At 36.1% G+C, this 18,560-nt stretch overlaps 1 protein-coding gene and 1 pseudogene across 4 annotated transcripts in view; both read right to left on the bottom strand.

Moving 5' to 3' along the window:
• PPP1R9A (protein phosphatase 1 regulatory subunit 9A) overlaps positions 1-18,560 on the bottom strand; it is a 357,217-nt gene that overhangs the window by 156,650 nt on the left and 182,007 nt on the right. For all 4 annotated transcript variants that reach the window (XM_064289992.1, XM_023544405.2, XM_064289993.1 and 1 more), the window contains exon 2: positions 3,653-3,785. In XM_064289992.1, the coding sequence (XP_064146062.1) occupies positions 3,653-3,785 (133 nt within the window). The remainder of the gene's footprint in view (positions 1-3,652; positions 3,786-18,560) is intronic.
• Positions 7,825-12,367, bottom strand: LOC104845613 (uncharacterized protein C3orf38 homolog; annotated as a pseudogene).

Here is an 18,560-nt window from a genome sequence, read left to right as displayed (position 1 = left end):
AATGCTATATCTTACCATTCCAGTTTCTTCTATGGAAATTAATTTATTATACTTTTACTTGAGTTGATTTTGGTAATTCATATTTTTCTAAGAAACAGTTGATTCCTTCTAAGTACTTGCCCTTGTTACCAAAGAAACCCAGTGACTGACTACTTTTATAAAATATACGTGTATGCATTTGCTTTCCATTCCTAACTTGTATGTATTTGCTTTCAAATTTTGTTTAGTCAGTGTTGTGAAGGGTTGATCTATTTTTTGGTCTATTCTATGAAAATGCTTTGCCTTCATTTGTATTAGAAAAAATTTTTTTTTTCTTTTGTATCTCATTAACATTGTTTTTATTTATTCTCTTCCCTGGTTTGATCTATTTTGTGGTACTTTTCCTGATTTCTAAGATGAGTATATTTTTTTTTTCTTTTACTTTTTATCTTTTAGAGAAAGCATTTAAGGCTATTAACTTTTCTCCTGGGTAAAACTTTTTTTCTGTGTGTGAAGAATTTGTTAAGTGTAATCTTTTCCCAGATGGTTTGAAATTTTAATCATCTCTGGTATAAGGTTTTCTAGGAATGAAGACAATTTTCAAATCCTCCTGATATTAAAGGAGTTGTTTTGTATTTTTTCAAAAGGATAAGTTTTTTTTTTTTTTTTAGTATAGCTTTAAATAGAGTTCATTGATTACATTAATCCACTCCTCTATGTTCTTATTTTCTGTCTACAGATCTGCCCAGTTCTGATAGAAATGTATCAAAATGTCCAACAACTGTTTTTCATTTGGTTCTGCTGGTTTAAATTTCCAGTTCAATTTTTATTATGAAATACAGCACACATATGAGTTTATAAAATATTTATCTACAAAACATTATGTTTAAAGAGCAAAAATAAAACAAATACCCATGTATCAACAAAGACACAGAGCATAATCATACTCCTAAAGCCCACTGCCTATCCCTCTCCCTGATAACATAGCTCTGCCCCCAGTAATTGTAATCCTAAATACTGTATTAATCAGTCCCTTCCTTTCCTTAGTATTGTTTTTTAATACCACTTATTTGTGTACCCCTAAACAATATGTTGTTTAATTTTTCCTGGTTTTGAAATTTAAATAAATGGAATTATACTGATTGACTTCCGTGATTTGCTTTTTCTTTACCCTCAACTTCATGTTTGTAAGAATTATATACATTGCTGCTTGGAACTGTGATACATTTGTTTTCACTATTGAGTAATATTTTATTGTTTAGATAACTACAATTTACCTATTCTACAACTGATGTATATTTGGATTGTTCTCTTTTTTTTTTTTTTTTTGCTCTCACAGGTACATAATATTACAGCCTATGGGCCAAATTTGGACCCAGGCTGTTATCGTACAGCCTGTGAGCTAAGAATAATTTTTCCATTTTTAAATGTTTGAAAAATGAAAGTATCACTCTCATACTCTTATTGAAATTGTCTTTTAATAGGAGCATTCGGTCAGTCATGTTTAGTATAACGATTAGTATTCTTTATATTTATGCGGTCTGCTAATTTTACACTTAATACTAATAAAGTTTTCACCTCCCTTGTCCTCCTTTTGTTGTTTTGAACAAGTTGCTCTTCATTTCTTTTCCCCCTTGGTGATTTGAAAGCGAATTACTCATACGAATTATGTGGGCGATATGTTCTTTAAATCCATTAAATTTCTTTCTTTTACCAGAATAGGTAAATGTTCTCGGGGCGAGAGATAGGATTCTGGGATCACTGTTCTTTTTTTCTTTCAGTAGTGTATGTATGACATTGTATCTCCCTGTTTCCACTGCTCAGAATGAGAACTCTGATGCTAGCCTATTTTTCCTTTGTAAGTAATTTTGCAAGGAGCCCTGATGGCACAGTGGTTAAGCGTTTGGCTACTAACGAAAAGGTCAGCAGTTCAAACCCACCAGCTGCTCCACAGGAGAAAGATGTGGCAGTCTGCTTCCGTATAAAGATTACAGCCTTGGAAACCCCATGGGTCAGTTTTACCCTAGAAACCCTATAGGGCAGTTTTACTCTGGAAAGCCTATGTGGCAGTTCTACTGTTTCCTACAGGGTCGCTGGAGTTGGAATCACCTCTACAGCAATGGATCTGGGTTTGGTTGTTTGGAAGTAATTTTGCTTGTTTTTTTCTTTTTTTTTTTTCTTTTGGCTTCGTATTTTCAAAGATTTTTGTTTTATCTTTGGAGATTAGGATTTTTTTTTTTATGTAGGAATCAACTCAGTAGCAACTGGTTTATGCCTATGGGTGGGGCTTTTGTTTTGTTTTGGCACTCTCACTTGGAACCAGGTAAGCCCTTTCTAATATGAGGCTCAAGCCGTTTTCTCATCTCAGAAATTTTTCTTGAGTTATTTGTATAATAATTGCCTCTCGACCCCTATTGGTTTTTTTTTTTTTTCCCCATTAGATCTTCTTCATGATTTTTCCCCTTGGATTTCTTGCTCTGTCGTTTGAGAATTAGTTTGAGACATTTCTTACACTTGATCATCTAGGTCACCAATTTGAGTCTCAACAATAACCATCTCCTCTTTAATTCCTATACTGAAATTTTTAGTTTAAAAATCAATATTTTTCTTAAGAAGGTCTTTTTAAAGCCATACGTGAGTACCTTTACTGGGATTATTTTATTTCTTTTTGTTATTCAAATTGTCATCTATTTATTCTGCTTTTTTTTTTAAAAAAAAAAAACTCCCAAAGATGTTTTATATTTCTGTTCATTGGTCCTCAGTCCAGCTCCTGGGTGCCCACCTTACATGATAATAAACAGGGCAGCCCCTGGTCCTGGGGGTTAGCAGGTACTGCAGCATGCATGCTGTCATTCCAGGGAGGGAACTTAGGATGAAGTCCCTCTGCTCCCTGCTGTCCCTGTTCTCATTCAGCACTCTCCCCTCAGAGGTGGTGAGGACGTATTGCTGTCATTTAGATCTTCCTGGATTCCACAGAAACCAGGAAGATCAAGCACGGTCATGTAACAATGATGATCTTTATACAGTGGGGAGCTGCAGCCAGCTCGTAGTGGCTCATTTTTTAGAAATACTGTGAGCCAGTTGATGTTAAGTTGGTTACCTGAAATCGGTCATGGTGGGAATTATTTACCCATGGAAACTGATAAAATTATATAAATGAGGCCCTTCGTACCCAACAGCCAGTTGTTAAACATTTAGCAGCACACCACTGCTTTCAACCCAACAGTCCATAATTCTCTAAAGGCAAGCTCTCCCCATATTTAATCTACCACATTCTAAACCTAAGTATGACTACTTTCCCTCCACCAAAAGTAAAATAAAACACATGTCACCTGCTCCAAGCAATTCTCTCAGGGCTTTCACCTCTACCAGCTCTTTCCGGGATAACCAATGAAGCATTAACACTCACTCAGAGCTCCCCAGTCCTCACTGCCATCCCAGATAACTAAAGCAGATGAGTTTCGGTTGGAGTGGAAACGGAGGAGAGAGTCTTTCAATCCACCATCTACCTAGAATCCATATCAACTATTTTTGAAATTTAATAAATAAGATACTCCATGAGAACTAAAACTTTAGCCAATCATAGGAAAAAGTCTACCTCTAGGAGAAATAAGTAATTTCTGTATTATTAACATAGCAACATAATATTATAAACTTTGTAGAACTCATATACCTTTCTCTAGTTCCACTGGGAAAAGTTCCAGCTTTTCTACACGCTTTTCAAGTTCATACTCAGCTGAAGCAGCTACAGGGTCAACTTCATCATTTCTCCTATCATAGTCTTCATTGGAGTATGTGTTGAAAACCTGTAGTAAGAAGCAAACAAAAAAAGATAACATAATCCAAAAAAAAAAGCTTTAGGTTTTCCATCGGTTAAAAAATTCAGCTAGATATCCAAACTTAAGTTTAAAAAATGTATGATGAATTTCCTCTAAACAGTTATTTTTTCTTTAAAATTAATCGAGATGCTAAGAAAATGAAACTGAAGCAAAATAAAAATAATTTGCTAATCAAAAATATTTGAGTCATTCTAACACTTTTAATAAGTTAGGAGACAATAGTAGCCACAGAATACATTATTTGAATAGCAATATTCATTGTCTTTTACAAATTCAGAATACCCCATATTAGCTGCAATGCTCTATTGGTTCCTGATAAAACTAAAATATCCTGAAGCTACCTAAGCAAACAATCTCACTGAACCTGTTTTATCCTATGATCTATACTAGCCCCAAGATTATAGTTTGCCAGTATTATAACTGTATTTCAATTATATAATGATTGAAACTGATTTCTATTCCAAATTGAACTGGGTTGTATTAAAGTGTTACCATCTGCCATCTATAATTTTACTTGCATATAGATTTTAATTCAATTCTCATTGAGCTTTTCTATGAAATGACTATCAAAGTATTACTAAAGAGCTGAAGAATAAATAGGATATTTGACAGCTTTTTCTTTCTAACCTAAACCTTTCAAAATACCACTAAATTTGGTCTTCAGATGTAGCCATAAGAAACTCATGTCCCTCATTCCTACCCAAATATTTTATTTATTGGAAAAGAACTGAAGATATGTATCCAATTCCTCTCTTAATATAATAAATACTTGAAAGAGATGCATATGTTATCAAGTTCATCTAATATAATAAAAACTGATTATCTTCAATTAAATTCAATTATTAAGTATCTAAACAGTGCCTGAAAAAAAATCTGAAGTGTTCTCAAAAATCTTAAAATTTAAGAATAAGGGACTTTTTTTTTTAACATATAGAAAGGATTATAATAAAATAAAAAGCAGAACAGAATGTCAAAGATGAGAGAAATCATGTCTATTGCCTACAAAGCTGGCCCTGCTAATTCAGCTGTGCTTTGCATTCAGATTATTGGAAAACTGTCAATGTGTGTATGCTATATATAAAAAAAAATATATAGTAACCTAGGAACACACACTGCCTACACAGAAGTGGGAAGCCCTGGTGGCACAGTGGTTAAGAGCTTGGCTGCCAACCAAAAGGTTGGCAGTTCAAATCCCCAGCCGCTCCTCGGAAACCCTATAAGGGCAGTCAGTTCTACTCTGTCCTATACGGTCACTATGAGTCAGAATGGACTCGATGGCAAACAACAACAGACAAAAACATGTATTTACTGCTTTTCAAAAACACTAACACTTGTTAAGATTACAGCGCAAGATGGCTAAGGAAGTGAACTTTAAATATGCAAAAAAAAAAAGTTAGCTGGGATTTGGGTCTCACATGCCCTGAAAATCAGTGGTTGGTTGCTTGGAAATTATTCCATTAATGTTTGCCACTGGGCTCCTTCTGCTAATATGTCTGAGTGTTTGATTATAAAACAAGGGTTTAGACGATATTCACTTTGGAACATAGCTCAATTTTGTTAGAATACACTCTTTCTTTCTTTAAAAATTTTGAAAAGTAAATATGGGATAACTGTTAGAAATAAATTAACACCTTCCTGATATATTTCCAAGATCTAAAAATGCTCTGAGTCCAGTATAACCAGTACAGCACTAACTGCTCTGACAGGGATCACAATAGAGGATCCCGGACAGAGCTGGAGAAAAATGTAGAACAAAATTCTAACTCAAAAGGAAAGGCCAGACTTTCTGGCCTGACAAGACTGGAAAAAGCCTGAGAGTATGGTCCCTGGACACCCCTTCAGCTAAGTAATAAGGTCACTCTTGAGGTTCACCCTTCAGCCAAAGATTGAATAGGCCCATGGAACAAAACAAGGCTAAAGGGGCGCACCAATGTCGTGAAACAGTATGTGTCCTGTTTAATGAGAAACTAGTTTGTTCTGTAAACATTCATCTAAAGTACAATTTAGAAAAAGAAAAAAAAACGCTCTGTTATCGAAATATTCTTCTCCAATCAGGCTAGTTTGTAAAGTTCATTTGTGCTCATTATTTTATTTAAAATAAAAACAAATCTATAAAGCAAAAAATAAAATAAAATAAACTCTAAGATAGCATATAGGAAATGGTATGTGACACATATAATTTTGGAGGCATCTAGAAATAAGACTATCACCATTTCATTCTGTAGACAAGAAATAATGTAAGATACTTTTAATCTTCAGCTTGCTTATACTTGGGTAAATTGTGTGAGCATCTAGGAAAAATATATAAATAATTGAAAAAGGAAAATCAGAATTCATTATTTACAGATTAAACTATTGTATACCTAGAACATCCAAGAGGCTTAACAGAAAAACTATTAGAAATAATCAGAGTTAATAAGGTAACAGGATAAAAAAAAAAATCAATATACAAACAAAATATCAAGAGCTTTAGAAAATGTAACCCAAAAAACCCAGAAACTATAAAATAAAATACCCAGGAATAATTAGCTATAAGTGTGCAAGAACTTCCTTCTCAATAAAGCATAGCCAAAAAACACAAAATACCCTGAATAAATGAATAAATATAACGCCACAGTCTTAAGATTAAAAGCCTTAAGATTATAAAGATGATCATGCTCAAAATTACTGTAATAAATGTCTGTATCTCATTTAACATACAAATTCAAGGCAATCAAAATTAAAGTCTTACCCAGGTTCTTTTCATAGAAACTAACAAGGCGCTTGAAAAAGAATTATGGAAACAGGTCATATGAGATAGGAAAACATACAATCAAAACCTCATTTAAAAGATAATACAGTTTTGGCCTTGAGAAAGTTTTGTTTTGTTTTGTTTTTTTAAAGCAGCCATAAAATTTACTTTATTTTGGTTAACTGCCTAAAACTTTATTACCTAACAGTAAGACAACTGTAAATTAAATCTAAACAATACACTACTCTTACAGAAGGCATGAGATTTCCCTCCTTTATTAAGTTCTTATTTTAGAACACGTCAACTCTCACTCCTAAGAGGCATGGAATTAAAAAAACAAAAAAGGTGAGTTTTCGCCTCCTGCTTCCAACATTCATGTATCAATCACCCTAGATGATCACAAGCAGAGCTAAAGGTAAAACTTAACATGTACAATACATTATCACAATTGTCCAGTTGAATTTTTTGTCTAAATGGCACTTCTGTAAATTAAAATTACCAACTAAATCCAGTTGCTGGGTGAAAAGGATTTTGAACTTCAAAGCAATTATGAAATTAATCTGGAAACTCAATGTTCTAACTCAAACACAGCACCACGAATTAGAAGTCAACTCCTAATAATTCTAATTTATGATGTGGATGTATATATACATGTATATATGCATATGTTATAAATTTGTGGGTTTTTTGTCACCTCTTCCAAGATTAACAAAGAGGAAGATGAGTAATCTATTTAAAAGTTTTTTGTACAAGGTGCTAATATAGATGGTCTATGAAACTGTTAACTGAAGCTTAGGTAAGAATAAGGTCAGTTTGGGGAACAGCATTTATCATTGCCCTAAACAGTTCAGGAAATGTTAGATTATAAAATATATTTAGCTTGAACTATAGCTGATAACTGAAAAATGTTTCTCAACTTTTTAAACAAGTAAATTTTTCTCTACCTGCTAAATCATTGGAAATTTTGCACGAAGAATGTCATGTCATTCAAGTTTTCTAAAATTAGAATTTTGAGTTTACATTAAACACCTTCAAAATATTTCATCTTTTTTTAAACAATACTGTAGTGACATGCATTTGGAAAACATCTAATTATCTAGATTTAGATAAAAACAAACAAGAAACTTAAGAAGTGAAACCCTGAACACTATTAATCCTTTCCTACTTGAAAAGTACAGATATTACAATATTCACTAAGTAAAATGAAAGGATTACCTGGTTTCTAAGGCACACCATTAGCTATAACACCTAAAGTGGGACTTATCTGATGAACCGAATTACGTTCTCAGAACATCTTCTGCAACTCTTGTAGAAACAGACAAGTATTCACAAGTCGATCCACAGTCAAGAAAGGTATTTCAACTAAAACATGTCAGTTCTAACACCTGAAATCAATCAGACATTACTGACGCGAGATTTGGAAGAGTTTCTGTATAGAAGATTTTTTATGATGACATATGATGCTCAGTGTTTTAGAGGTAAACTCAGTTCTCTTTTGTTCAACAATGCTTCGTTTCCAGTACATAAAGCTTGGTCTCCAGTTCCACTACCCACTGTCTGCTTTCCATTAAAGTCATATTCATTGGTACCACATAAAATGATTACATTATAAAAGGCTTCTAGATCACTTGGCTCAAACATAATAGCTGGTTTCTATAATGTTCCACCCCCACGTGTGTGTCAGTTTGTCGTACCGTGGGGGTTTGTGTGTTGCTGTGATGCTGGAAGCTATGCCACCAGTATTCAGATACCAGCAGGGTCACCCATGGAGGACAGGTTCCAGCTGAGCTTCCAGACTAAGACAGACTAGGAAGAAGAACCCGGCAGTCTACTTCTGAAAAGCATTAGCCAGTGAAAACCTTAAGAACAGCAGTGAAACATTGTCTGATATAGTGCTAGAAGATGAGCCCCCCAGGTTGCAAGGCACTCAAAAGATGACTGGGGAAGAGCTGCCTCCTCAAAGTAGAGTCGACCTTAATGACGTGGATGGAGTAAAGCTTTCGGGACCTTCATCTGCTGATGTGGCATGACTCAAAATGAGAAGAAACAGCTGCAAACATCCATTAATAATTGGAACCTGGAATGTACGAAGTATGAATCTAGGAAAATTGGAAATCATCAAAAATGAAATGGAATGCACAAACATCGATATCCTAGGCATTAGTGAGCTGAAATGGACTGGCATTGGCCATACTGAATTGGACAATCACATAGTCTACTATGCTGGGAATGACAACTCAAAGAGGAATGGTGTTGCATTCAACATCAAAAAGAACGTTTCAAGATCTAGCCTGAAGTACAAAGCTGTCAGGGATAGGATAATATCCATACGCCTACAAGGAAGACCAGCTGAATTTTGCAAGACCAATGACTTCTTCACTGCAAACACCTTCTTTCACCAACATAAACGGCGACTGTACACATGGACCTCACCAGATGGAACACACAGAAATCAGATTGACTACATCTGTGGAAAGAGACGATGGAAAAGCTCAATATCATCAGTCAGAACAAGGCCAGGGGCTGACTGTGGAACAGACCATCAATTGCTCATATGCGAGTTCAAGCTGAAACTGAAGAAAATCAGAGCAAGATCACGAGAGCCAAAATATGACCTTGAGTATATCCCACCTGAATTTAGAGACCATCTCAAGAACAGACTTGACGCATTGAACACTAGTGACCAAAGACCAGATGAGTTGTGGAATGACATCAAGGACATCATCCGTGAAGAAAGCAAGAGGTCACTGAAAAGACAGGAAAGAAAGAAAAGACCAAGACGGATGTCAGAGGAGACTCTGAAACCTGCTCTTGAGCGTTGAGCAGCTAAAGCAAAAGGAAGAATTGATGAAGTAAAAGAACTGAACAGAAGATTTCAAAGGGCCTCTCAAAAAAACAAAGTAAAGTATCATACTGACATGTGTAAAGAGCTGGAGATGGAAAACCAAGAGGGAAGAACACGCTCCGTGTTTCTCAAGCTGAGAGAACTGAAGAAAAAAATTCAAGCCTCGAGTTGCAATACTGAAGGATACTATAGGGAAAATAATAAACGACGCAGGAAGCATCAAAAGAAGATGGAAGGAATACACAGAGTCATTATACCAAAAAGAATGAGTCGATATTCAACCCTTTCAAGAGGTGGCATATGATCAGGAACCGATGGTACTGAAGGAAGAAGTCCAAGCTGCTCTGAAGGGACTGGCGAAAAACAAGGCTCCAGGAATTGATGGAATATCAATTGAGATGCTTCAACAAACAGACACAATGCTGGAGGTGCTCACTCATCTATGCAAAGAAATATGGAAGACAGCTTCCTAGCCAACTGAGTGGCAGAGATCCATATTTATGCCTATTCCCAAGAAAGGTGATCCAACCGAATGTGGAAATTATGGAACAATATCATTAATATCACACGCAAGCAAAATTTTGCTGAAGATCATTCAAAAATGGCTGCAGCAGTATATCGACAGGGAACTGCCAGAAATTCAGGCCAGTTTCAGAAGAGGACATGGAACCAGGGATATCGTTGCTGATGTCAGATGGATCCTAGCTGAAAGCAGAGAATACCAGAAGGATGGTTACCTGTGTTTTATTGACTATGCAAAGGCATTCGATTGTGTGGATCATAACAAACTATGGATAACACTGCGACGAATGGGAATGCCGGAACACTTAATTGTGCTCGTGAGGAACCTTTACATAGATCAAGAGGCAGTTATTCGGACAGAACAAGAGGATACTGATTGGTTTAAAGTCAGGAAAGGTGTGTGTCAGGGTTGTATCCTTTCACCATACCTATTTAATCTGTATGCTGGACAAATAATACGAGAAGCTGGACTATATGAAGAAGAACGGGGCATCAGGATTGGAGAAAGACTCGTTAACAACCTGCGTTATGCAGATGACACAACCTCGCTTCCTGAAAGTGAAGAGGTCTTGAAGCACTTACTAATGAAGATCAAAGACCACAGCCTTCAGTATGGATTACACCTCAACATAAAGAAAACAAATATCCTCACAACTGGACCAATGAGCAACGTAATGATAAATGGAGAAAAGACTAAAGTTGCCAAGGATTTCATTTTACTTGGATCCACAATCAACAGCCATGGAAGCAGCAGTCAAGAAATCAAAAGATGCATTGCACTGGGCAAATCTGCTGCAAAGGACCTCTTCAAAGTGTTGAAGAGCAAAGATGTCACTCTGAAGACTAAGGTGCGCCTGACCCAAGCCATGGTATTTTCAATCACATCATATGCATGGGAAAGCTGGGCAATGAATAAGGAAGACTGAAGAAGAGCTGACGCCTTTGAATTGTGGTGTTGGCAAAGAATATTGAATATACCATGGAGTGCCAAAAGAATGAACAAATCTGTCTTGGAAGAAGTGCAGCCAGAATGTTCCTTAGAGGCAAGGATGGCGAGACTGCGTCTTACATATTTTGAACATGTTGTCAGGAGGGATCAGTCCCTGGAGAAGGACATCATGCTTGGCAGAGTACAGGGTCAGCGGAAAAGAGGAAGACACTCAACGAGGTGGATTGACACAGTGGCTGCAACAATGAGCTCAAGCCTAACAACGATTGTGAGGATGGCGCAGGACCGGGCAGTGTTTCGTTCTGTTGTGCATAGGGTCGCTATGAGTTAGAACTGACTCGACGGCACCTAACAACAACATCAACATAATGTTCCAGGAGCAATGGAACACTCTCTAACAATTCTCAGGTTGATAAATTTGATTTTCCAAGTATTTTCCACAAAAGGTCAGCATATGGGTCCAAAATTTGTTTAAAAATGCCCAAACAAGTGTTCCCTTGGTGGACAGTCTCAGCACTCCAACCATAACTAACCCATGGGAAGAGGAAGCACACGTCATTCCATAGGAATCTAGGTTGGGGCTGAGAAAAAGAAATTCTTCTTTCACTAGTGATAACAAATGGAGGCTCACAATTTCTGTTCATGGTAGTCTACACATTTTGTTGCCATGTGTTGTAATAAAACCTAAGCTTGACATCATGCCAGAAGTGGTGTGTTCCGCATTCATCTTGAGGTAGTCCCAGAAAAGGGTTCTAAGAATTAAGAGGCTCACAGAACCAGTGACGGAATTCTGCTAATTGTCAAAAATCAACTTTTTCAGCTTTTTTTATCTTCTTCCTCCCGTTTCTGAAAGAGTTGGATGTCTTCTCTCTTTGTCATTGGCTCTGGTGTTTCAGTTTCAGTTGTGATTGCTTTTTTCAATAACCTTTTGAATACTGAAAAAGATTATCTTTCAGTAGGTGGAGATATAACCACTCCCTATGCTAACAAGTACTTAAATATTATTTATTGGTGGACTTTTTTATGCTTCAGAAGTTCTTCTACACTTTGACAGCAGACTAATATTACACGAATGGCATCTTCGTGGTCCTTAGGCTGCACCAGGTGGTTGGTGATGGTGTCACACAGGGCCATGATCTCATTGTTCTACAACAGGCCGAGCAGATTACCACAGCCCTCCATCTCTGGCTGAGCCCCAATATCTCAACCCCAAAAAAGGCGGCAATAATGTTGTCGCTTGCAAGTCAGACCTATTTTACACTCTATTCTGTTCCACTGATCTATTTTTCTACTTAAACTAATGAGAGTGATCTACTGAGTAAATGGTATGCAGAAAACGAAACTAGCTATCCATCTGAAAAGAATATTCCTATTTCATATCACTAACTAAAATCAAGAGCAGTTAGGAATAAAAAGATTTATAAACTATGAAGATACTAAAAGAAAATATAAAACCAAAACCCACTGCTGTCAAGTCAATTCTGACTCAAATCAACCCTATACGACAGGGTAGAACTGCCCCCACAGGGTTTCCAAAGCTGTAATCTTTATGAAAGCAGACTATCACATCTTTCTCCTATGGAGTGGCTGTTGGGTTCAAACCGCTGACCTTTTGGTTAGCAGCTGAGCACTTTAGGACAACGTTTAACTAATTTAGGCTATAAAGAGCCTCAATAAAAAGTCACAGATCCTAGAAGTCCTAAAGGAAATGAATAAATTATTCAACTTTAAAAAAAAAACAAAACTGCTGTACAACAAAATATACCATAAAGAAGTCATGAAAAAAAAAGTCAAAGATTAGGAGGAAATATTGCTTCATCAACTCAAACAATTGCATATATAAATAAGGAAAAAGGAAACTGATAATTTAACAAATTAACTAATATCTAATAAATACTATAAAGATGCTCAGCTTCATTAAAAAATAAGCAAACGCAAATTCAAACAAGTACTGTTTTGGGAGAACCACGTATTCACCCAGAAAAAGTGATTTAAAAAAAAAAAGACCAATAACATCCAGTGTTTGTGAGGATACAGGGAAAAAGATATACTTTGAAAAGTACAGGGAAAAAAACATAATTTGAATACAGCTATCAGCATTTTATCAGAACTCTAGTGGTGCAGCGGTTAAAGAACTCAGCTGCTAACCTAAAGGTCAGCAGTTTGAACCCACCAGTTGCTCAGCAGGAGAAAGATGTGGCAGTCTGCTTCCTTAAAAAGTAGGTTTACAGCCTTGGAAACCCTACGGAGCAGTTCTGCTCTCCTACAGGGTCGTGCTCTCCTATGAGTCAGAATTGACTCAACGACAGTGGGTTTTGGGGTATCGACATGTCATATGTGACCTGATAATTCCACATCTATTTGTATAAATACTTCCAAATGTGCACAAAGATGTACGTACAAGGAAATTCACTGCAGCACTGTTTGTGACCCAAAGTGAGAAATTACCTAATTATCCACAAATACAGAAAATAGCTTAATAAATATGACATATCCAAATACATAATTCTATGCAGTGGTTAAAAGAGCTACCTCTACTGACATGGAAGACTTTCTAATACACACATTAAAAAAGATTAAACAAAAAGACTAAATTGCAGAGCAGGGCGTGTGTGTACAGTATATCCCAATTTTAACCTAATTTAAAGATCTCCTAAAGTCCCTAGCTACGCAGCTCTTTTCAAATTGTAAAATAACTCTAAGCTTCAATTTCCTTATTTAAAAAATGGCTAAAATAATAATTCCTACTTCATAAAGTTGTTGTGAAAATGAAGAGATAATCCCTGTAATTATGCCTGGCTCAATGTGTGAGGAGAAAAAGTTTTCCCAAGGTAATGTAAAAGATAGTAAAATTTCCCCAGACACCTACCATTCATTTCATACTCTTCTCTATTAACAAGTTTTGAATATTTCATTCACTATTACGCTCAATGTCCTTTAAACAAAAATCTACATAGCAAATTTGATATTAGATTGTAGACTGGCCTCCCAAAATCCCTACATGTGCCCAGAGCAATGACTATCATTAGACAATGGTACATCAGCTCCTATGCTTTCTTTCCGTGTTGCCTTGATCAAGAAGAATCTCAGCAATGAAAGGAAAACTGAGGTAGGTAAACATAGCTTCTCTTTCAACTATATGGTCTTGATTCTTTCAATTTTCTTACAATCTTTCTATTATTTTTATGTACATTACCTCAGTAATATCTTTGCAAAATATGAATTATGAATTAATCAAAAAAAATCAGATCCTCATCATGATATTATTGCAACACCATAATGCCTAAAGGCCAATAGCATCCAGAGCCCTAATATTCAAATATATATATACACACATATATACACACACATACATACATATAGGTTTTTGTTGTTGTTGTTTAATTTTGTTCAGCTACCTTGACATTGTTTCTGTGCTATTTCAGTGACAAAAGCAAACAACAGGATGTTTAAATTTAAGACTTCTTGTTTTGGAGCCAACAAGAGATATTCTGTTCCTTGATCAAAGAAAACAAAGCAAGACCTCATCCGTCGCTTTACAGCAGACAAAGCTTTCAGGGATAATAAGTTTAGAAACATAGTTAGCAATGACATTTCTGACAGTGCAACCCAAAGCCATAAAAAACAAAGTAAAAAATTAGCTTATTAAAGGATTTCAACTAGAGTCACTACCTTATTTACAACTTACATATTTGTAATTTGAGCTACAACACTTTTTCCAAAACAACAGCAATACTTTTCCAACAATAAGAAAAAAAAAATCTCTTATTTCCTCTACTTCTTTGGGACACATTTTCTTTAATCAATGTAAGTCAAAATAAATTCAACATTTTCTGTAAATATTGACTGGAAGGAATCGCCCACAATGCTTCCACAAGGTCTCAGATCCGGCTGAAGTCTGGGTTCTGCTTAGTCTTCCTGACACATGAAAGATGGAAAATGTTCCAGAGTCTACCATGCTGCGTTTCAGATGATGGCTTGGCACAGTGTGCTCCTGGAGATAAGCCAAGCATTCACATGCTTCCATAAGCAGGATACACTCCTCACAAGCATCCTTGGCAGGAGCTCACCTTCACATAATTGTAATGGTTCTGCTAAAGAGAACTCTAAATTGAAAATAACAGGAGGCAAGGAGAAGACAGTCCATGTCTTAAAATTTAAAAAACAAAATTGGCAATAAACCATCCTGAGAAAAGAGTATCCCAACAGTCCTAGAGTAATGCATAACCTTAACTTTTTTTTTTTTTTTTTTTTTTGCCAAAAACCAATAAGCCAGTTCAAAGACTTGCAATAATAAATAATAAGGGCTATCATTTCTTCAAGGGCTAGTGTCTGCCAGGGAGTATGTTAGGTACTTGCTGGGTGGGAGCTGAAGTAAGCTAAACTGGAGTTCGCAAGTATCAGGCATTTTGGAATAAACATTGGTAGTCTCCAAAGATTCAAAATAGGTGAGGGCTTTAGTCCTCCCTTCTAGTGAACAAGCAGAACTTGAACCTCCTAAGCTCTGTGAAGTTGACTGGCTACTTATGCCTCTGTGGGCTCAGACGTTCATGTGCAAAATAAGAAAGGAACACTAATCCTGACACCCAGGCTTCTGGGTTATAGGAGTCTTAATCAAAACTCCTGTCACTACAGATTATTGTGATGACAACTCTTTGACTACTTACACCTACTTTTAGATGGTACTTAATCAAAAGCATAAATGCTTATTCACATAAAAACTACCCGTTCAGATTTAACATTACCACATAATATTGATGAAATCCTGTGTAGCCTCTGACGAATGGCTCACCTAAGATGGATATTTCCATCCAAATCGTATCATTATATGTTTTACATAGTTAAGCTTTTATTGATTTTAACACTCCATTAGTTTCACTGATGCTTCATCCCTAACATATATAAACAGTCTAGTAAGCATTACAAGTAACAAATCATTTTTCACTGCTCTCAGTTAAATATGGCTCAGCAAGGCAGCTGAGACCCCTCTACTCAAGGAAAAGAAAACACCCATACTATACTTTAGCAGGTAGAGGTTTCTGACAGATACCCCATTTGAAGGCACTGATGAGTGGAACGCTCTCCCTCACACACTCAAATCTACGTAATAACTCAAATCTACATAATGACTAAACAGTAATGTAAAAAAAATTAGGAAGCTTAATAAGTATAAAAACTTCATCATTTGCCAGTTAAGGTTAAGAAGTTGTTATTGAAGTTATTTATACTTTTTTTTATATACAGGACACTTTTATAATCTATCTGAAGAGTCAAAAGAATGGTGCTGAGTAGTTTATCTTTATATATTATCTTTTCCTCTTACTCGTTGTTGATTTTGTTTCTGCTGAATCTCTATTTTTTTCTTGTATTTTATTTTGGTGAGTAGGATTGTTAGTTTCCTTTGCGGTTACCTTACTATTTGCCCCTATTTCTCTAAGTTTAAACCTGACCAAGTGGGATTCGTAACGGGTATGCAGGAATGGTTCACCATTAGAAAAACAATTAATGTAATCCATCCTATAAATAAAACAAAACACAAGAATCAAATGATCTTATCAATTGATGCAGAAAAGGCATTTGACAAAGTTCAACACCCATTCAGATAAAAACTCTCAGCAAAATAGGAATAGAAAGAAAATTCCTCAACATAATAAAGGGCATTTATACAAAACCAACAGCCAGCATCATCCTAAATGGAGAGAGTCTGAAAGCATTCCCCTCGAGATTAGAACCAGACAAGGATGCCCTTTATCACCACTCTTATTCGACATTGTGCTGGAAGCCCTAGCCAGAGCAATTAGGCTAGATAATGAAATAAAAGGCATCCAGGTTGGTAAGGAAGAAGTAAAAGTATCTCTATTTGCAGATGACATGATCTTATACACAGAGAATCCTCAAACTGAAACTAATAGAAGAGTTCCGCAGAGTATCAGGATACAAGATAAACATATATAAATCACCTGAATTCCTCTACATCAACAAAAAGAACATCAAAGAGGAAATCACCAAATCAATACCATTTACAGTAGCCCCCAAGAAGATAAAATATTTAGGGACAAATCTTACCAGAGACCTATACAAAGAAAACTACAAGACACTACTGCAAGAAACCAAAAGAAACTGCCGTAAGTGGAAAAACATACCTTGCTCATGGATAGGAAGATTTAACATTGTAAAAATGTCTATTCTACCAGAAAGTGATCTATAGATTTAATGCGATTCTGATCCAAATTTTTTAATGAGATGGAGAAACAAATCACCAACTTCATATGGAAGGGAAACACGCCCCAGATAGGTAAAGTATTACTGAAAAAGAAGAACAAAGTAAGAGCCCTCACACTAACTGATTTTAGAACCTATTATACCATCACAGTAGTCAAAACAGCCTGGTACTGATACAACAGATACACAGACCAATGGAACAGAATTGAGAATCCAGACATACATCCATCCACATATGACCATCTGATGTTTGACAAAAGCCCAAAGTCAGTTAAATAGGGAAAAGACAGTCTCTTTAACAAATGGTGCTGGCATAACTGGATATCCATCTGCAAAAAAATGAAACAAGACCCATACCTCACTCCACGGACAAAACAAGCTCAAAATGGATCAAAGACCTAAATATAAAATCTAAAACGATGAAGATCATGGAAGAAAAAAACAGGGACAACGTTAGGACCCCTAATACATGGCATAAATGGTATACAAAACATTATTAAGAATGCAGAAGAAAAACTGGATAACTGGGAGCTCCTAAAAATCAAACACCTATGCTCATCCAAAGACTTCACCAAAAGAGTGAAAATACTACCTACAGACTGGGAAGAAATTTTCAGCTATGGCATTTCTGATCAGCGCTTGATCTCTAAAATCTACATGGTACTGCAAAAACTCAACTACAAAAAGACAACCCAATTAAAAAATGGGCAAAGGATATGAACAGGGACTTCACAAAGGAAGACATTCAGGTAGCTAACAGATACATGAGGAAATGCTCACAGTCATTAGCCACTAGAGAAATGCAAATCAAAACAACAATGAGACACCATCTCACACCAACAAGACTGGCATTAATCCAAAAAACACAAAATAATAAATGTTGGAGAGGTTGTGGAGAGATTGGAACACTTATACACTGCTGGTGGGAATGTCAAATGGTACAGCCACTTTGGGAATCAACTTGGCGCTTCCTTAAAAAGCTAGAAATACAATTACCGTATGATCCAGCAATCCCACTCCTTAGAATATATCCTAGAGAAATAAGAGCCTTTATGCAAACAGATATATTCACTGCAGCACTGTTTACAATAGCAAAAAGATGTCTGCAACCAAGGTGCCCATCAACAGATGAATGGATAAATAAATTATGGTATATTCACACAACTGAATACTACACATCGACAAAGAACAATGATGAATCCATGAAACGTTTCATTAACATGGAGGAATCTGAAAGGCACTATGCTGAGTGAAATTAGTCAGTTACAAAAGGACAAATATTGTATGAGACCACTGTTTTAAGAACTCGAGAAATAGTTTAAACAGAGAATATTCTTTAATGGCTTCGAGAGTGGGGAGGGAGGGAGGGAGACGGGTATTCACTAATGAGAGAGTAGACAAGAACTATTTTAGGTGAAGGAAAAGACAACACAGAATATAGGAGAGGACAGCACAACTGGACTAAACCAAAAG

This window comes from Loxodonta africana, chromosome 8, assembly GCF_030014295.1.
Source record: "Loxodonta africana isolate mLoxAfr1 chromosome 8, mLoxAfr1.hap2, whole genome shotgun sequence".
Classification (NCBI taxonomy): domain Eukaryota; kingdom Metazoa; phylum Chordata; class Mammalia; order Proboscidea; family Elephantidae; genus Loxodonta; species Loxodonta africana.
Note: the sequence above shows the minus strand (reverse complement) of the source record. Positions and strands in the feature narration are given on the sequence as shown.